General features: G+C 43.0%; 2 protein-coding genes across 8 annotated transcripts in view; one reads left to right on the plus strand and one right to left on the minus strand.

Moving 5' to 3' along the window:
• MTREX (Mtr4 exosome RNA helicase) overlaps nt 1-9,609 on the plus strand; it is a 55,561-nt gene extending 45,952 nt beyond the window's left edge. For both annotated transcript variants that reach the window (XM_007518886.3, XM_060191036.1), the window contains 3 exons: nt 631-793; nt 7,502-7,606; nt 9,340-9,609. In XM_007518886.3, the coding sequence (XP_007518948.2) occupies nt 631-793; nt 7,502-7,606; nt 9,340-9,392 (321 nt within the window). In that variant the 3' untranslated portion in view covers nt 9,393-9,609. The remainder of the gene's footprint in view (nt 1-630; nt 794-7,501; nt 7,607-9,339) is intronic.
• PLPP1 (phospholipid phosphatase 1) overlaps nt 9,488-21,410 on the minus strand; it is a 71,071-nt gene continuing 59,148 nt past the window's right edge. For all 6 annotated transcript variants that reach the window (XM_060191038.1, XM_060191042.1, XM_060191040.1 and 3 more), the window contains 3 exons: nt 15,735-15,792; nt 10,779-10,955; nt 9,488-9,962 (listed from right to left, as the gene is read on the minus strand). In XM_060191038.1, coding sequence (XP_060047021.1) covers nt 9,831-9,962; nt 10,779-10,955; nt 15,735-15,792 — 367 coding nt within the window. In that variant the 3' untranslated portion in view covers nt 9,488-9,830. The remainder of the gene's footprint in view (nt 9,963-10,778; nt 10,956-15,734; nt 15,793-21,410) is intronic.

Consider the following 21,410-nt stretch of genomic DNA (forward strand, 5'->3'; position numbering starts at 1 on the left):
TCCATTTCTAGCCTTCTGAGAGTTCTCCAGACTACTCTCCACGGGAGTCGGACCAATTGACATTCCCACCAGCAGTGCAGGAGGGTTCCTTTGTCCCCACACCCTCTCCAGCATTTGTTGCTGCTCCCTTTTTCTGATGTCCAACATTCTCACAGGAGTGAAGTGGCATTCCATTGTCTTTATTTGCATTTCTCTGGCAATCAATGACTTGAGCATTTTTTTCATGTGTTTGTTGGCCTTTTGGATTTCTTCTTTGGTGAATATTCTGTTCATATCCTCTCCACATTTTCAAATGGGGTCATTATTTCTCTTTTTAAACTATTTATTAAAGATTTATTTATTGTTTGAACTAGAACACACTACTCAGCTGTGGAATATGGTAGTACCAGGAATTGTACTTATATCAGCTTTTGGGTCCTCAAGCTAGTCTGTGCTCTCCCAGGCTAACCTGTTCCCCCAGGCCTTCACTTTTATCTTCTTGGGTTGTCATAAAAGTTATGACTTCTTACTCTATGCAAAAATTTGTCATGACTTTTCGACAACTCAATAATTAAAAATTCTGTGAAATTCTTCTATGAAAAACTGTAAATGTGGGTATAAATAAGAAACTCCTATCTTTTATCGCCAAAGGAATGTGCTAAGAGAATTGCAAAAGTATCAGCAGAAGCCAAATTGGACATTGATGAGGAAACTTACCTGGGTTCATTCAAGCCACACCTGATGGACGTGGTGTACACGTGGGCTACTGGCGCGACGTTCGCTCACATCTGCAAAATGACAGATGTCTTTGAAGGTAGGCTGACACTGTGTGCCCGCCTGTTGTCCTCATGTAGGAGACACCTGCAACGTGGTAGTATTTTAACTAGCTGAGAAGAGCATATTGGATTTAGCTTTATGTAAAAAGTAGTATCTTCTTTCTATAGGTTAAAAAAAAAAAATCCCCTACAAATTAATTTTATTATTTAAGAAGTGCAATCTTCTCACTATAAATTCCTTATAAAACTATCTCAGTAATGTATTATTCTATTTCACAGTCTGAACTTACAGGAAATATTATCCTAGCAGATTATATTTGTGCGAGAATTTTATCTTTTATTGTCTTTGTGCCTTACTATATAATTGCACTGAAAAATAGAATATGCTGACCATTATATTTCTAATAACAAACTTGACGTGAGTCAGACATGCTGCATGTCTCTGTAAATTAGCAGAATTTTCATCAGCTGAGGAATACTTGTTACTCAACTGAAGAAAAAAAGATAATTGAAATAATAAAGGCAAGGTAACTATATAAGGAAGTTATAAGTAGAATATAAGTTATAAAAGAATAAGATAATAAGGGAGTTGGGCTGTAGCGCAGCGGGTTAAGCGCAGGTGGCGCAAAGCACAAGGACCGGCATAAGGATCCCGGTTCGAACCCCGGCTCCCCACCTGCAGGGGAGTCGCTTCACCGGCGGTGTCTATCTTTCTCTCCTCCTCTCTGTCTTCCCCTCCTCTCTCCATTTCTCTCTGTCCTATCCAACAACGACAACAATAATAATAATAACTACAACAATAAAAAAAAACAAGGGCAACAAAAGGGAATAAATGAATAAAATAAATATTAAAAAAAAGAATAATATAATCAGTGAAAGCAGTACAGGATATAAAGAAAGCCTGGTCAGGTGTGCTGTGTGTTTTATAAAAACCTCTAATGTAGACACTTATGATCGTTTTTGCTTTTTACTGAATTAGTTGTTTTCTTTGAACATTCTTAAAGATGAAATCAAGCTAGCTGCACTTCATAAGCATAAAAATGTTTAACACACTAATGCTGCCTTTTAGGTCTTTTTTTCCTTCTAGTTACATTATAACCTACTTGATGTTACATGCTTTTCAACTGACGTCACAAGATTAATAGGTAGTTTACAAATGAGTGACTTAAGGATGCATCAGTTAAACATCTCTGCAACAGAATACTGAAATTTAGCTATAGAAGCCTTTATTACATTGGATTCTGGGGCTTTCAAGATTTCAATATATGATAACTTTTAGTGTCCCTTTTTTTTCCCTTTTTAATGGTTTACTGTTTTAGACCTTAACGTTTTTGTCTTAACCTTTATTAAAAACTATTCTAGGGCGTTGGGAGGTAGCTCACCTAGTGCACACACGTGTGAGGACTTTGGTTTGGGCCCCCCAAGCCACCACAAAGGGAAGCTCACAAGTGGCACAGTGCTATGGTATCTGTCCTCTCGCCACCCGTGGGTCCCTTTCTTTCGTTTCTCGTGCTTTAGCCAAAAGAAAGGTAACTGTCCACTGGCAGTGGTGGGATCATGCAGGTGCAGAAGCCCAGTGAAAACCCTAGTCGGGAGGGTGGGAGAGACATTTTACAGCCAAGAGAAAGCTCTGCAGGTCAGGCACAGAATCTGCACACCTGGGCTTGATCCCTACCTTTTCTCCCACGTGAATCGTTTATTTTAAGGGATTTGTGTATGTGGCCCCTCAGTCCTCTAGTTCTGTGCTCTGTTGCTGGGAAGGAAAACTTAGGAAATGACTCCTCTGTGGTAGACGCTGTACTCAGTTATATAGCTTATGTCTCCTCACTGAGATAGCAATTCAGGCTACTTCCATGGCTGCTACATTGCACAAGGAGACTGACTTTCCAGGAACATGAAATGAGCCTGTGCTGGTGTGATGGAGCGACTCAGTAAAATGTGGTCTTTATGCCTAGAGGGAGTCACGGTAATCACAGCACCTTCACAGTGAGGTTTGGATCCCCTAACAGACTTGTGAAATCCTAATTTGTCCAGACGCAAATAGTATGAATTGTGTGTTGCTAGTTCCTGGTCAGTGAAGACAGTGGAGTTGTGGGGCTAGAGAAGCCTGGCATATAGGGTGGGAGAGGGAGCAGAATGGTTATGCACAAAGTCTAATGCCTGAGGCGTCAAGGTCTCAGGTTCAGTCCCCCACACCGCACCACCGTAAGCCAGAGGTGAGAAGCCTGGCGTAGTGAAATCACTTGTGGGTGTTGCTTACTAGAGAGAAATCAGATAGATGAGGGTAATTGATGTGTTTTAGAGGTGCAGAGGCAACCAGACACAGCATTACCAGCCTTCACTTTGAGATATTTGGGAAACGGATAGTTGTTTATGCCCACATAATTAATTCTAGGAGTTAACAGCTCATTTACATATATACTTGAGAAATCACAGTGGAATAAAACAACAGTGGCTCATAGCATAGAGTCTTTTTTTTTCTTTCTATTAACCTGTTTTTTAAATTCAGGGGCCGGGCTTGGCATACCTGACAGAGCGCATGTTACTGTTGTGAGTGAAGACCCCCCACTTAAGCCCCCACTTCCCACCTGTGGGGCGGGGCGGGGCAGCTTCACATCAGAGAGGCAGTGCTACAGGCGTCTGCCTTCACCCCTCCCCCATTTTTGTTTTTTCTTTTATTTTTCCCTCAATCTTTATTTATTGAATATGAACAGCCAGAAATCTAGAGGAATGAAGAGACAGACACCTGCAGCTTTGCTTCACCATTCACAAAACCTCCCCCCTACAGGTGGGGACACAGGGCTTGAACCCAGGTCCTTGTGCATTATGACACGTGCACTCAACCAGGTGCACCACCACCTCTGTCCCCCTCCTTTTTTTTTTTAATCGAAAGAAGGAGGCAAAATAGGGTCGCTGGAACCAGTGGATTCACTGCAGGCACGGAGTTGAACAAAATACTTGTAATCTCAAGGTTAAATCTAGGGTTCCACATCAGATTACCTTGATGTTTGTTTGTTTTGGTACTTAAGGAACAACAAAAGGCCACCAGTGTGGAAGATGACCCCTAACGTGAAGGCAGCCTCTCGGCCTCTTGGTAGCTCTGCCGCCTGAGCCGGCCTTGCCATCACCCGGGGCTCTGAAACCGGCTGCCCACAGCTGTCCTGCATATGCTCTCTAGCTCTCGGCCGTTCTCCTCTGCTTTTTAGTTCCCTGGGAGGATTTCTAATCAGAGTTGACTTGAAAAATCTGAGTTTGAAAGCTTTAGGACTTCTTTGGTTACTGCAAGTTGAATTGTATTTATGTAGTTAGAATAGCAATGCCATTTTCGTGGGCTTTTTTTTGAGTGTGGGTTCTGTTATATCAGCTACATTCTGTTCTCTGACTTGAGTAGAAGGTGCAGCTCTTACAAGATGACACGTAAACAATACTAAAGCCGTGGAGAGCCTTGCTTTACTTGGGCTAAGATTTCCCCCCAGTATTTGTGTTTCTGTCTCCCTCTTTTTATCATGCTGTTTAGTTCTTCCATTTCAGAGTGGCCATTCTTTCCTTATTGTGTCATTGTACATGGTTTCTATAACAGGAAAAGTCTAGTAATCAAAGTCTGGTTCATAGTTGTATTTTTATAGGCAGAAAATGACATTGATGCAGGGGGGTCCAGGGAGGGTTGAGCTGAGCTGAGCTGAGCTGCGTTGTAATTCCAGGGATTGAATTTGGGACCCTATACTTCCCGAGTCCAGGCTTCTATGCACTGCACTATAGCTCAGGCCACATAGTTTAATGTATGTGTTCAAACCACATTTGTTCATGATCTTTTTTTTTGCCTCCAGAGTTACTGCTGGGGCTCAGTGCCTGCACCATGAATCCACTGCTCCTCTAGGCCATTTCTCTCCCTTTTGTTGCCCTTGTTGTTGTAGCCTTGTTGTGGTTATTATTGTTGTTGTTGGATAGGACAGAGAGAAATGGAGAGAGATGGGGAAGACAGGGAGAGAAAGACAAGACACATGCAGACCTGCTTCACCGCCTGTGAAGCAACTCCCCTGCAGGTGGGGAGCCGGGGGCTGGAGCCAGGTTCCTTATGCCCAACCTTGCGCTTTGCTCCATGCGTGCTTAGCCCACTGCGCTACCGCTTGACCCCCCATGATTATATCTTTTTAGTTTTATATGCAAACAAGTGTCTGATCATTTCATGTCATAAGCACTAGTAGTTTTAGGTACTTTTTAAATATCAATACTGTATTGTGTTTGAAAGATGTTTGATTTCGGAAAGAGTGAAAACACTGATACAATTGAAGGATTATTTTAAAGATTAGATGAGGGGTCAGGCAGTGAGCACTGGGTTGAGCACACACATTACAATGTGCAACGTCAAGTTTTACAAGTGGCAAAGCAGCGCTGCAGGTATCTGTCTCTTTCCCTCTGTCTCCCCTCTCCTCTCAATTTAGCTCTCTCTTACCCAAGAATAAGTAAAATATAGCTGTAAAAAAAAAAAGACTAGATGAATAATTATTTCCTTTTATAACCAGTAAAAAAAACCAGGATGTAGTCCCCTTTTTATGTCTATCAAACTAAATTTGACAAAACATTTAACGAAAATGAAAGTTACATAAGCTAAAGCCTAGAATTTTAGTCTCCCAGTCAGTGTAGGTCCATTGTAACTAGTGGCCATTATGACTGGTTTCTGTCTGTACAAAGCAGATTCTGTGCATGTGATGGCAAGACATGCCATGGAGAAGCTGTGATGCGTGTTTGCACTGTACTTTGGCCTTAAGTTTTCAAAAGCAAATGCTGTATAGCACTTCCCACATCTGCCCCACATACTACTTTGCACACACCTTTCAAAGGGCTACGCCATTGTCCGAAGGGAAATACACCACAGAACCTAGTCTTCCTCCAGTGCGGTAGGACCTGGGCTTAAACTGGGGTCCCACGCATGGCACAAGGTCTCACTAGCTCAAGGTTTTGTTTTTAAGATTTATTTTTATGAAAGACAAACTAGAGCAATCCTCATTCTGTCTTACGATGGGGCAGGGAGTGAGCTGTACAATTCCTGTGCTCTGCTGTTGGATCTCCCTGGCCCCGCAGGAGACTGGAGAATTCTGTGTTCACCCTAAGTGGCCCGTGGGAATCTTCTCTGTTCCTTTTTTCTTGTTGTTCGTGGTACCAGGGAATGGAACCTCTAGGGGTTACACATGTACACAAGCCAGGTATGAACGACACCACTGGGCAGGTTCTAGGTGCCAGCTATTTTTTTTTTTTTTTTATTTAGAGGAAGGGGAGTACTACTCTGCCATTCGCAAAACTCTCCCCGTCCCATGTGATGCCAAGGGTCAAACTATCACCCAGCATTAAAATGTGAATGAATGACTTAAGTCAGGTGTTATGCCAGAAGTCTAGGTGATGTGCTGAGGGTCGGAACGTGTCAGTTTTTATAAAGATACAACTGAAGGTCCATATGTGACTATTATGCTGGTAGCATATATGGACCCTCCAGAATCTTAGGCTTGGGTGAAGCTTGAAACATACTCGTCAAGTCTCCTGCTGGCATTTGAGTTCATCTTCGGAGGGGTTTCTAATTTGTAACCTCCTATAGATTGCTAAAGGGAGCCACATAGCATGGTCTGTTCCTGCTTGAAAACATTACAGCTTCTGTGAAATTCCTCTCCTCTCGTTAATGGCTACTAACAAAAGCAGCAGCAAGTCTGCTTTTCATCTATTCTGCTAACTTTCAAAATCTCAAAAGAGTTTATTAGGGTTAAGATACATTTCTTCACCTCAGCAACAGGAAGTAATTTCTCTCTAGGTAGCACATAGCTACTTCCTGGTTCTCTTGCAAGCTGGCTGTGAAGAGGATGCAGCCCCTCCGTCGTTCCCCTTCCCACCTATGGAGAAAATTTAGGAAACAGCTGCGTTTCGCGTTCTCCCAAGTGCCGTGTGCACCATCTGTTAATTCACTCTTTTCAAATAGACTTTCACAGCAGAGTCCTGCTGTAGAAATAAATGTGCGTGGTTTCGTGGCACCGTAAGCTCAGAATCACCTATTAAGAGAAACTCATTGAACACCGGCTGTGTTCGAGGCACTCGCAACATGCTGTCTGGTTTCATCTTTCCCACAGCTTGTTAGCCCTTAACAGTGGATTGCACAGCTGAACTTCCACCTCATCTGACAGAAGTGAAACCGCCAGCTTCAGTGTTGATAGAAAGACTTGTTTCTTCTCGTTTTTTGAGGACACAGTATTGAGCATGATGTCTATTCAAAGTTTTTTTTAAAAAGGAACGATCATACCTTTAAAACGACAAGCCTTATCCTGTTACTTCCCCGCTTTTAAAACCCCAGTTGCACTCTTTTCCTGTAGACTATATCCTGATAGCCTGTTGGCCATGCACAGGGCCCTTGAGTCACTGTGACTTGCCAGTCAATCTGCTCTGCTCTGCGGTTTCCCTAAGCGCCACCTGAGAGCAGTCACCTTAACTAGACTCGGTTTCTGTTTTCTCTCTGCGGGCCTGCTGCCAGTGCTGTGTGCTTCTGTAAGGCCAGGTGTCAGCACACTGTAGGAAAGCCCGTTCTACCAGGCGAGGATTTGCCTTTTCATCTTTGTGATCACCTTCTAGTGCGGACGAGGCAGGAGTCTGCTAGCTGCTTCACTGGGTGGGTGCCCATCATCTCCTGCCTCGCCACGGCGCACGGCCTGCGCGGTCTCTGCTCACTGCCACTCTGTACGTGACTTGTTTGGTTCCTTTTCTGCCAGGCAGCATAATCCGCTGTATGAGGCGCCTGGAAGAATTGCTTCGACAGATGTGTCAGGCAGCAAAAGCGATTGGAAACACTGAACTGGAAAACAAATTTGCTGAAGGTCAGTGAATAGTCCTTGGACTTTTCTTTTGTTAATTTAGGCAAAACTTTAGATTTGAGCCCTTGACCACAACAAAGGACATTTTCAAATGTTCTTCACTGACATTCCATAGGGGACCATCTAATTATGTCTAAGTAAAATTTTGGAATGTCTGGGAAAAGATAGTGTGTTATATGTATATATTCATTTATATTTACTACACACTTACATGCCAGGTGTAGTGTTTCAAGTACTTGAGTGCACAGCAGTGAACAAAACGTCATAATTTGTCTTCCTAAGAGTCATTCTAGTGTGAGAAGATGATCAGGTAGTGATAAGGTCAAAAAACAAAGACAGAGAATTAAGGGGAGGGTGGGGGGGGTAGATAGCATAATGGTTATGCAGAGACTCTCATGCCTAAGGCTCCAAAGTTCCAGGTTCAATCCCCTGCACCACCATTAAGTCTGAGCTGAGCAGTACTCTGGTAAAAAAAAAAAAAAAAAAAAAACTAGGGGTATACTGATTTCACCTGTGTGATAAATGTGACAGCTGCCAAAGTGGCTTGGACTCCTGAATGAGTAGAATAGTAAGTAGGTGCTGAAGGAAGAAAGGAAATGATCTTATAACTGTCAGCACAGGAGTGGCATGCTCCGACTTGGTTTCAGCAGACAGTTCTTGCTGCAGTGTAGGCAAGTGTTAGAATAAGAAGGAAGCAGCAAGGCCAAATCCAGAAATGACAGCCAGTTGGAGGACATAAGCCTGAGCAGGCCTTTTAACAGTTGACTTTATCTGAATGTTGGCCAAGAAAAAGATCAATTCAGGGGGGTGGGTGGTAGCGCGGCTGGTTAAGCACACATGGCACGAAGCGCAAGGATGGCATAAGCATCCTGGTTTGAGCCCCGGCTCCCCACCTATAAGGTGCGTCGCTTCACAGGTGGTGAAGCAGGTCTGCAGGTGTCTGTCTTTTCTTCCCCATCTCTCTCGATTTCACTCTGTCCTGTCCCAAAAAAAAAGGGGGGGGGGGACAGATCAATTCAAAGCAGCCCTAATGTCGATCTGAGTAGTCGGTCCTCGTGACAGTATGCATTTTTGTTAAGAACTGGCTAGTGTGTTCACATTATTGAAGCCAGACCAGTTTAATCACTTGGGATCAAACACAGGATCAAAATAAAGTTCATTCTTCTTTAGTCTAAAAAAAGTTCCATGTACTGAAAACAAAATATTTTGAATATATGGAAAACTCATGCATTTGGGTCAGCTTGACTTCTTGACAGCTTATTCCCTTCCTGAGTCTTTGTGAAGTTTTATATATATAAACCAGGTGGTTTGCCTGCTTACAGGTTTTTTTTTGTTGTTGTGTTGTTGTTTTAACTCTCAGAGGTGGCTGTGGGTATCCAGGTGATGGTGCATCTGGTTGAGTGTGTGCAGGGTTTGAGTTCAAACCCCTGGTCCCCACGTGCAGGGGAAACTTCACAATCAGTGAAACAGCACTGCGTGACAGTCTTCCCTTCCCCTTCAATTTCTCTGTGCAGTATTTGAAAAAGCTAACAGAAGCTTAAAAAAAAAATTTTTTTTTAAAGAAGCTGGCTGTGAACTCCTATGTGTCTGTCACACCAGTAAGCTTTCCCACTTTCCAGGGTGGTGGTCTCACCAGTCTGTCCGATTGATGGTTTGATTTTCTTTACAACCCCAGCAGAGGGAAGTCATGTTCCTTCTGATCTTCAAAGTTTAAACCATGTTTCCTTTACTCCTAGGAATCACCAAAATCAAGAGAGACATTGTGTTTGCTGCCAGCCTCTACCTGTAGAGCCAACCAGCTAGGAATGTGGGATTTTGAGTCCTTCGCCACCTTTCACCTACAAAGGTTTACAAGTGTTGATTGATTGGGTCCTCCCCTCTCAAGAGAGTCATCCTCAAACATTTTAATATGGATCACATTTAAATTTAAATCAAGCATCATTCCAAGAAAGCATATTATACATTTGTACATAAGCATTACATTTTTAATAAAAAATGTGCAGGTGGGGGTGTTGTTTTGGTGAAAGGCTTGGAATTTTAATGAACTCAGCTACTTGATAACTGTTGTGTTAAATGTAAATATATACATGTAGGTAAAGTGGGCGTCCAAGAGGTGTAGCAGCGGCAGTCCCGTTAAGGCTTATTACTGGGGAGGTGCATCCTCTTGCTTTGTGGCTGCAATCATCTTCCTAAAAAAGCAGGCCGGCACTGTGTGAGCGCTCCGTTGTCAAGGCTGGTGGTTGTTACGGTAGTGATTCCCTCTGGCTGCCGTTTCATTTAGAGTGGTGTGAGAGTCTTCCTCTTTTCTTTCTTTAAAAGGAGAACTTCTGTCTTTGAAGAAACCTGATACAAACACACCCTGTATAGAACAGATTATACTTAAGAGTGGGCAAAACATTAACGACCTAATTTAAATTTAAAAGCTATAGGGTGCGGGGCGTACAGTCGCAGTCAGTTAATCGCACTTAGCACTGTGCACAAGGCTCAAGGCCCCGCTCCCCACCTGCAGGGAGAATGCTTCCTGAGCGGTGAAGCAGGTCTGCAGGTATCTCTCCCTCTCTATTTCCCCTCCCCTCAGTAGTTTCTCTGTGTCCTGTCAAATACAAATAAGGAAGGAAGGGAAAAGTGTACACACACAAAGCCCCAGCATTAACCCTGTTGGCCAGGGGAAAGAAGAGAAAAGAAGAGATGCTGCAGGAGCAGTAAGCGGTGTGTGGAGACTTAAGTAGATCCGTGTGGGGGGTGCAGGCTGGATTTACCAAAAATAGTCGCTACCAGGAATTTCTGTTTAAAGAAATTCTTCAAATCTGAGTTGCGGGTGGGGGTAGATAGCATAATGGTTATGCAAAGAGACTCATGCCTGAGGCTCCTAAGTCCCAGGTTCAATCCCCCGCCATAAACTAGAGCTGAGCAGTGCTCTCGTTAAAGAAGAGTCGCTATTATGTCTTGGCCAATAATTTCACTTTGCCAATACTTAATAAAATATTTACTCCTGTGTATGTTGGTTTACCTCCCAATTCATACTGAACAAAATAAGATTTATATGGCTTTTGCAAAAAGCAACCTGGAATTTATCAGAACGACTTAACATTGGGGGTATTACCCATTCCAGCCATTGGACCACATTCTATGCCTCTCATCTTTGTATTTTCTTAGTGTCAAAATATTTACTTACGGTGAATACGGCGACTATAGCCCCTTGAATGAATCCAGTCAACACATCGCTCGAATGGTGTTTGAAATCAGAAACTCGGGAAAACCCCACATAAAGGGATATAGCAATAAGACCGAATTGCAGCGTGGGGCGGAAGAGTCTTGCCCAGTCTCCTCTCATCCTGGCTTGAAGATAAATCTGACAGGAAAGATTGGGGGAGGGTCGGGTTAAACATACTATACTGCGTGACTATATTAAATATATAAAATATCACACTATTAGACCCTTGGTGCTTAAAATTAAGTCATTAAATATTAATAGCCATTATTAATGATCATCAAATAGTTATATAACTATCTTCCCTAGAAGTTGCTTCCATGTCTAGTTATGCCACTCTTTCACTCAAGACATGGCTTATCTCAGGACTTCAGGATAGGTCCTTCCCTTCCAGTTTATTACAGTTGTGGTGCAAGGCAAGCATTGTTGATCCTAGGTCTTGGCACAAAATGCCAGCATTCTGAGCCCTTACCTGGGCCAGACTGCTTTTTAACCCAGCCTGTCCGAAGACTGAAATTTGCTTAATTCACCCAAATGATTTACCTGGGGCTTCCCTAGCCTTAAATTATTTAACAGGGCAGCTGGCAACGAAGACTTGACTGATGATAAACTGATAATAAATAAGCTTTATAATATGACAAACAGGTTGTAGTCTGGTCTTGATCCAAAAACTGTTGCTGTAAATTCTATGAGGTTTTTTTCTGTTAACACCTATCAGACCCAAGGAGGTGTGTTAACCTGCTGTGACTTTCCTGGGAAGTCTTGGGCAAATCTGAACTGACCCCGTTAAAATTAGGTGTCTTTCTTTTTTCTTATTATTTTCAACTAAGTCAGTAAACAGTTTTAAATCATTATGGCCCCTTCAAGAATCTAGGACCCGTAACTTAATGCAGTCTGTACAGAGCAGCTACCGTGGTTGTGCCACTGGTGCTTCCCATTTAAGGCAGAACACACACAAATTTGTTCTCGGTTTTTTTGGGCTCTTGTTTAGTTTTCACTTTTATACCAGAGGACTCACTGCTCAGTTCTGGTTTACGGTAGTAATGGGGATTTAACCTGGGTCCTCAGGCACGCAAGTCTTTTTGCAGAACCATTATGCTATTTCCCTAGCTTTTATTAGCTTTATTCATTTATTGGACAGAGACAACCAAAAACTGGGGGCAGGGGGTAAGCGATAGATTCTGCAGCACTGCTCCACTTGTGAAGCTTTCCTCCAGGTGAGGACTGGAGGCTTGACCCCCCCCATCCTTGAGCGGTGTACTGTGCACTCAACCAGGTGCACCACCACCCAGCCTGAATGTCTTCTTCGAGTTTCTCCCACCCCTAGCCCCCACCCCCATTTTAAACGTGAGGTAGTTTGCAAGGTAAGAATGGCTTTACGTTTTTAAGGGTTATCTTCAAAAAGGATGTGCAATTGAAAGCTCATGTAGCCTACAAAATCGACTGCTCTTTCATGGGAAGAAGAAAAGCCTGCCAAGCCCTAAATCAGGTTAACAGCAGCATCCCAAACACAAAGAAACCTACCTCGATCTAGTCATATGAAAACACTCCTGAGGCTAAGCCAGGCAGACTGATGTACTGTCTCGCGTACATCTAACACATCGAACCGAGAGAGCACTGAGCCTCGGTGTGCTGACCGAGTTTGGGAAACAACGTAACAGTGCTAACGGGTATATGGACAGATACGTGGCGGTAAGAATCTGAGGAGAGTGGGTGATGGCAGGTAGGCAGCGCTATCCAAGCAGTAGTGAGGCCCAGAGAAGGGGGTGGTGGGGTGGGGTCCGGCTGAGGCAGACTGCAGCCCCACGGCAGTGATCTACACAGTTTCCTAGGCAGAGGTTTCAGCAAAGTGGGATGTGAAACTCAATTAGGACAGTGCTGGGGAGAAAGAAAAAAATGTAGGGGCCGGTGGTGGCGCACCTGGCTGAGCGCACGGTCGATGCTCAAGGACCCGGGCTCGAGCCCCCAATCCCCACCTGCAGGGGGCGCTTTACAGTGTGAAGCCCGGCTGCAGGTGTCTGTCCCTCTCTATCACGCCCTTCCCTCTTGATTTCTGACTCTCTATCCAATAAATGAAAGAAAATTAAAGAAGAAAAAACTGGGTATATTCCTCACTATTACAGTCTCATTCCATGGCTCTTTTCCTAAACAAATCTGGACTGGGACCCCTGGTCAAGTCCGCGGGCAGTAACAGCTCATCTGTGGCTGTGCTGACATCCCCCCCCTCGCAGGAGGTGAGTGCAGCCGGGCTACCTGCCCAGGAACAACGGTCAGGGCCTTTTCTCTAGAGGAATTTTGAACTACAAGTTAATTTCTGGGTGTCGGGAACTGACAGGAAAGCTATCGAAGACCAGCCTCAGGACTGACATGAATGTGCGACTCCACCCAAATCCATGACTGAGGGAGGCCTGGGGGACCTAAGATGAGTCACCCCATAAGGAATTTGTGGGAGGGGGTGCTGGTTAAACGTGTTACTGACTGAAAGCTGGAGAGCGGGAGACAGCTGACCTACATCAAGCAAATACCCACTGGGTAGGGGCAGTGAAATGCAGCGCACGGTTGTTCCAGCCTCTTCTCCAGAAAGACCCACGCCGACAAGACTTTCTGTTTTATGACTACTAGTTGGCTACAAGATTGCAAGGTCACAGCCTATGTTTGATACCACATCCACCACCACCAGTATGAAAGACTGACGCCTGAAGCTCAGAGGTCCCAGGTTCAACTCCCCAGCCACCTCCTGACCATTGGCTGTGTATTTTTAAACAGAAGCCCTAAGTTTTGCAGAATGTATGGTTGGCTTCCTCACAAAATTAAATTAACAGAGGATGAAAACCTTGCAATTTTCAGAAATGCTGAAGAAGCCCCAAATTCCTGTACTAGTTTCTTGAAGTTGTGGGTTGGAACTTTACGTAACACATCTGTAGTTTTTACATTCCTTGTAGCTTTGAGAAATTTTGTTTTTTTAAATAAAAGCAAGGTTCTGGTAAAAACTGATTTTAATTTATCTTGAAGTAAAACTGATTTAACTGTCAGCAGCCTACTGCTAATACTAAGTGCCATGGGGCAGTGGTAGATAGCATAATGGTTATGCAAAAAGACCTGAAGCTCTTATATCTCAGGTTCAATCCCCTGCACCACCATAAGCCAGAGCTGAGCAGTGCTCTGGTTAAAAATAAATAAATATATATATATATATATATATATATATATATATATATATATTAAAAAGTGCCATGGATTTTTTTCCCAGTATTAATCATTGGATAGTTACAAGGCATTTAATACAGTCAAGGAGTAAAAGAGGAGTGAATTTCCACAAGTAGAACTATATGAAAACCCATTTATGTTAGATTAAAAATAGTTAATCTGGGGAGTCAGGTGGTAGTACAGATTGTTAAGTGCACGTGGTGCAAAGCGCAAGGACGGGCGTAAGGATCCCGGTTCGAGCCACTGGCTCCCCACCTGCAGGGGAGTTGCTCACAGGTGGTGAAGCAGGTTTGTAGATGTCTGTCTTTCTCTTCCCCTCTCTGTCTTCCCCTCCTCCCTCCAGTTCTCTCTGTCCTATCCAACAACATCAATAACAACTGTAGCAACAATAAAAAAAAACAATGGCAACAAAAGGGAAAATAAATAAATAAAATTTTTTAAAATAGTTGATCTGAAAAAGGCAGAGATGTCTTTCACCTCATTTTTCTTCAAAATGTTAATTTCCACACATGTATGCACACAACATTATATATTTTTAAAGGTCAAAGTCAATTACATAGATCTTTACAGACCCATTGTACCCATTCCACTAAGCCTGGCCTTTTCGTTGCTCTTGCTAGTCTGATATGCAAAATGTGGGTAGAGATTTCCAACTCTGCATCGCCGACCTGGTATAATACAAGTGAAAATGAGTAAGCTTCTTGACAGTCTAGCAATTAGAACTGCATTTGGAAACTTAAAAGACGACAAATTCTTAAAAGTTCCAAGTGGCCTTTGGAGTAAAAAGTCTTCTAGTCCTAGAGCTAGGAACTAGTTCACCCAGTAGAGTGAGGCCAGGGGTTACGCCCAGTTCCCCACATGGGAGCATGGAGAGGATCCTGAGACTTCACACGGGAGCAGCTCTGTGGTCTCTCCCCACTCTTTCCCTCTCTGTCGCTCAGCACTTATCCATCAGCAGTGACATGATACTAAGCACACAGCCCTGGTGGTGGGGTGGGTGGGTGTGTGGGGGAAGTCCCTGGTCTTGTAAAAAGAAGTTTGGGAAGTGTTTTAGAAAACGGAAGACTATACCACCCTGAACACGCCCGATCTCGTAAGCAGAAAATGGAAGACATATAAAACGGGTTCCAAAAGCGTACGGCCCGGCACTGTCACATCCAATTAAAAGCAACACCTCGCCCCCAGCAGCCACAGAAGGGAGACGTGAGGCAGCTCCACACACACGGAGCTGATGAAGCCAGGGCTCCCAGTCGGGGAAGCTGCCACATCTCCAGTCACCGTGGTCAAGTATTGCACCTCAGTGACCTGCTGTGGTGACGTAGAAGCTGTTTGTTCCCAACAAGCTCTTCAGAAAATAATGTGCCAGTTCTTAGCATCAGCTTGCAGAATTGTTGGCTGTCTGTCTGTCTAGTTATCGTCTATCACAAACAACAACAACCACCAATTTTCAACATAAAGAGTTCTCAAATCTGGGGTCTACTAGATGCCATGTCCTGGTTGCCACCTCTAAATGAAGGACCAAAAAAAAAAAAAAAAACATTTTTCAAACGATTTTAACTGGCTTCAGCAGAAGCATTATTGCTGCTTGCAAGGGAGTCTGGCTGACTGGGAAGTTTAGCGGATGAGAATGTCAGAGGCATCTGCACGAGAGAGGGCACAGAGGGCACACCCGCGATGCGCACAGCAGGCGACCCCCAGACGCGCAGTACTCACAGCCACGAACAGCATGCAGTACATGGAGAACGAGGAGTGGCCCGAGTAAAAGGATAACCTGCAGGAGAAAGAAGGGAGAGTTAATGTGCTCTCCTAGATGCAGATGCCAGGAACACTCAGATCTCAAACCGTGCCTCCCCGTGTGTAAGTCGCCCTCTCCTAACATTACAAGTTAGAAGGGGGAGTGGGAGGTAGCATAGTGGTGGCGAAAAAAGACTTTCAAATCTGAGATCCTACAGGTCTTGAGCTTTTTTAGTGAGTTAATACTGATGTACAAAACTGTAAGGTAACAGGAATATAATTCCATACAGTAACCCACAAGAGTACTGGGTCCCATCCCCTTCACTGGACACTACATTCGTTCTTCTAAGATCACAGATAGGGGGGGACTATAACTATTATATAAGTATTTTCCCATTTTTTCCCTTTGTTTTTTAAATATTTTATTTTAATATTTATTTATTCCCTTTTGTTGCCCTTGTTTTTTTTTATTATTGTTGTAGTTATTATCGTTGTTGTTATTGATGTCGTTGTTGTTAGGACAGAGAGAAATGGAGAGAGGAGGAGAAGATAGAGAGGGGAAGATAGACACCTGCAGACTTGCTTCTCTGCTTGTGAAGAGATGCCCCCCTGCAGGTGGGAAGCCGGGGGCTGGAGCCAGGATCCCTATGCCAGTCCTTGCGCTTTGCGCCACCTGTGTTTCCCCTGCTGTGCTACCGACCGACTCCCTTGCCCATTTTTTCCTATGGTCCCGCCTTCTCTTCTTTTCTGAGTCACACATATTGCTTCTGAGTGTCCTTCCCCTCCCCCTCCCTTTTTGCTTTTCCTCTTCTCTCTCTGGGTCCTGATGGAATTACAGTTCACAGCCCTCTGGCCATCTTTCCCTAACGTTTAATCCCCTGGGAGTATGGACTAAATATAGGTATAGAAATAATAGTCAACCATAATGCAGTTGCTCAGAGGTGAATCTTCCCTCCTCTTTCCCACAATGCCATGATTCCACTCAGAATAATAACCTCAGCAGGATCTACCATAGCATAAAAAAGAATCATAGCTTATAACAATACATGTAAAGCAAATATACAAAGAAAGATTTAGACAATCTGAAAAAAAAAACTGTGGATATCATTAAGAGAATACTAACTTATCCTTTGCACACTCTAAAAGTCAAAGAAAAATAATTGAAATATCAGACACTTTCTCTAAATATTATTTCCTGATTATGATGTCTACATAATAGCAAATCAACTCGCAGAACATGATACATCCCACATTTATAATAACCTCTAGACATGGACTGGTCACGTAAAAGTTAAACCACGTCAAATACACACGGGAGCAATAGTTCTTGAGCAGTTTCCTCAGTTTCACTCTCCAACTTTTATCCCAAAGAACTTCTACAGCCAACAGCTGTGCTAAGCTCCTGAACAATTAGATAGCAGGATGTTATCTTTGAAAAGAAAAAAAAAATCACATGTAAGACTTTCCACCTTCTGCACCCCATACAGAATTCTGGTCCATATTCTCAGAGGGGCAAAGCACAGGGAAGCTTCCAAGGAAGGGGATGGGACACGGAACTCTGGTGGTGAGAACTGTGTGGAATTGTACCCCTCTTACCTTACAATCTTGTTCATCATTTATTAAATCACTAATAGTTTTTTTTAAATCACATGTTTTGTTTTTCAAATCACACTTGACTACTGAGGAAGTCAAGCAGGTGAAAGAGAAAATGGGAACTTCGAGGCTGCACTGAGAGGAGAGTGAGCCGGCAGAATCAGTCAGTCTGTCTGTCTATATGCATCAACCTTCATTTATGAAAAAATGGGAACTTCGAGGCTGCACTGAGAGGAGAGTAAGCTGGCAGAATCAGTCAGTCTGTCTGTCTGTCTGTCTGTCTATATGCATCAACCTTCATTTATGAAAAACCCTACAGAAACGTTCAGCCCAGTAATTGCACTTCACGGCACCCATCCAGACAAAGACGCACAGGCACAAGGATGCTTGCTCCAACGCTGCTGGCAAGGACATGAGAGTACTCCAAGTCAGCTAAAGCGAATTAAATAAATAACGATGTGAACTGACAAAATGTACCTGCAGGAAGTAATTTTATATATGCCATTTATTTAAAAATGACATAAAAATGTGCGACTCCACAGTTGATAGGAAATTACATGGACTGAGTAAAAGGATACAAGAGCTGTTAACTCTAGGGAAAGATGGCAGATGGGAGTTGAAAACTATTTACATTTGACAGTGATAGATCTGAAGACAACCTTAGTATAATGATTATATATGTAAGTGACTTCATAATAATCAAAGTGGCTTTGATAGGTTTGCTACAATTCTTATTTTTTATTATTATTATTTTACCAGAGCACTGCTCAGCTTCACAGGGGATTGAACCTGGGACTTTGGAGTTAGGCTTGAGAGTCTCTTTGCATAACCATTATGCTATCTACCCCGCCCTCTTGCTACAAATTCCTTACAAACGGGAGATGGGCGGTAGCACAGCAGGTTAAGCGCAGGTGGCACAAAGCGCAAGGACCAGTGTAAGGATCCCGGCTCGAGCCCCCGGCTCCCCACCTGCAGGGGAGTCACTTCACAGGCGGTGAAGCAGGTCTGCAGGTGTCTATCTTTCTCACCCCTTTTTTGTCTTCCCCTCCTCTCTCCATTTCTTTCTGTCCTATCCAACAACAACAACAACAAGAATAATTACAACAATAAAACAAGGGCAACAAAAGGGAATAAATAAATATTTAAAAAAAAATTCCTTACAAACCTCTTCCCCACTAAGCTCTCCAACACACACGCACACACCAAACTCTTCTTTCTGAGAGCTCACCTGAACTATAAATTCATGACTAGAATCCTGCAGTGACTCAAGAAGCATGATTATCTGTCCTCATAATTCTCAATTAAGTGTGTTGGCATTTTTATGTATTTTTAAACATCACAGGCTGTTTCCAATAAAAATAGATACACACATAACAATACAACCACCACTAGGTCCTGAAACAGAGGCAGAGGAGGGCCTAGTAGGGGTTGTATTGTTATGTGGAAATGTTATGCATGTACAAACAAACTATTGTATTTTGCTGTTGACTATAAACCATTAATCCCCCAATAAAGAAAATGTTTTAAAAAGAGATACACACAATTTGTTACCACTGAAATCCAGTATGTCAAATCTGTGGTTTTTGCATGTAACATAACCAATAAATGTGTTAATTTAATATTAAGTTTAGAAAGAGGATAATATTTAAGAGATCCTATTTCTAGAGCTGTCTAGAAATAAAAAGGCCAGAACATATCTATCTTGCCAAAGGCACAAACACAGAGATTAAAGTACTAAACGGTAAAGGAATGGAAGACGGCCCCAGACAAAACTAAGGAGAACACAACAGGGGCTAGGCGGGGGTGTTATTACCATGCATGTGACCTGCCTGGGTTCAAGCCCCTGTACTCACCTGCAGGGGGGGAGCTTCACAAAGTGTTAAAGCATGTTTGCAGGTCTCTCTTTTTCTCTTCCTTTCCTCTCTATCTCCCACTCCTCTCTCAATTTATTTCTGTACTATCAAATAAAATAGCATTTAGGACACTGGATTCATTACATAGGCAATGAGCTCCAGTGAGAATCCTGGTGGCAATTAAAAGAAAGATAAAAAGAAAATACAACAAAAATGATTCAAATTTGTTCTTTTCCTTATGTGCCTAAAGACTGCAAAAATGGAGGAGGAAACACATATTCTTCAAAATGATTTTATACTGTTTTTAAGAGATTTCCATGTAAAACCATGAGGTATTACATGGGGCAATTACAACCCTGTCACTCTATGATCAAAGTGACATGCCTATCTGAAATAAGAGAGATTTGTCTGTACGATTTTATTCGTTAATATCCACGGACCAATTAAGACTTCATAATCACTAACATCAGTGAGCTCTGTAGCAAACAATACTCAGGTATTTAGATCATGAACTTTAAATGACAAACTAATCGGATCACAGAAACTAAAAAGAGATGGGAAAAGAGTACAACACAACTGAAAGTGCATGGAGTATTTTAAACTCCTAATTTAATGAAACCTTTGGTGTTAAAAAGTAAATTTGCTCACCCTCACCTAAAGAGTACTACACCTGCTTTTTTATGCACAAGGCCCAGATTCAAGCCTGCCCCCCACTGCACTGGAGGAAGCTGTGGTGTCTTTTTATCATCATCATCATCATCATTTTTTAAACGGAGCGCTGTTCAGCTCTGGATTATGGGTGGTGTAGGGGTTGAACCTGGAGCCTCAGGCATGAGAGTCTCTTTTCATAACCATTATGTTATCTACCCCCCACCCCTGTATCTTTCTCTGTCAACCTCTATAACTCCTATCTCCTTTGACTCACTCTGTCTCTCCCTATCTGAAAACGAAAGCCTAAGTGCTAAAATAAATAAGTAGAAATGAACTATCCAAGGGAGGTACCTCAGCATTAGAGGAGGGGTTTGTATGCCGAAGGCCCTAGAGCCTCAGGTTTTATCACCAGCTAACACCATCTATCTGTTACCATTGTCTTTTTCATACTCTACCTCTCACAAAAATAAGTTAGTTTTAAAAACAAATTAATCTGTCTTCTGTGGAAGAAGCATATGAAAAGGAAAATTTTAGAAATGAAGGAAACTGAGGAGAATCTTGAGATAAGGAAAGTAGAAACAGGTGTCATTTGAAAGTCAAATGACTGGGTAAGAAGAGTTCCAAAATCAACAGAGAAGCTCTGTGACTTTAACAGCAGATAAGGAAAGATTAGATTGCAGAAGAGTTTACTGACACAGAGGGAAAGACACTGGTGTTGTGACTGACCAGGGAAGCAAGGTCACAAGATTCCTTTGGCATGGATGAGACACTCATGACTCAGTTCAAGAACGACTCCAATTAACCAAAATACCTTAAGTGACTATTAAAAAGGGGGGACAGGAGGTAGATTAAACAAAAGATACTAAAGTTTCCTACACAGCAACTAAAAGCACCTGTCATCCTCCCCCCTTTAAAAACATGGAAGAGGGTCAGCTGGTGATGCACCAGGTTGACCATGCACCAGGACCCGGGTTCCAGCCCCTTCCCCACCTGCAGGAGGGAGGTTTCACAAGCAGTGAAGCAGTTCTGCAGGTGTCTCTCTCTCTCTCTCAACTTCGGTCTCTACCCAATATATAAGTAATATACAAACACACATACTAAACAAGACTATCCTTGCTGAAAGACAAAATGATTTCAGAGTAAGAAAAAAGAAGTTCTGAATTGCTTTCTGAAGTGTTTATTTTTAAAGAAGGAATGCTGGTTAGAGGCAAGACAAAGAATCTTCTAGTTGAAGCCCTCTCCCTGAACAAAACCTCTCATTAAGCTGAGTGGTGGTGCACCTGGTTAAGCGCATAGGTGTGTGTGGGGGGGGGGGAGGGGGGCAGGTGGTAGAGCAGCGAGCGGGTTAAGCGCACATGCGCAAAGCACACAGACTGATTTAGGGATCCTGGTTCGAGCCCCTGGCTCCCACCTGCAGGGGGGTCACTTTACAAGTGGTGAAGCAGGTCTGCTGGTGTCTTTCTCTCCTCCTCTCTGTCTTCCCCTCCTTTATTTCTTTCTGTCCTATCTAACAACAGTGACATCAACAACAACAATAATAACTACAACAATGAAAAAC

This window comes from Erinaceus europaeus, chromosome 5 (genome assembly GCF_950295315.1).
Source record: "Erinaceus europaeus chromosome 5, mEriEur2.1, whole genome shotgun sequence".
Lineage (NCBI taxonomy): Eukaryota > Metazoa > Chordata > Mammalia > Eulipotyphla > Erinaceidae > Erinaceus > Erinaceus europaeus.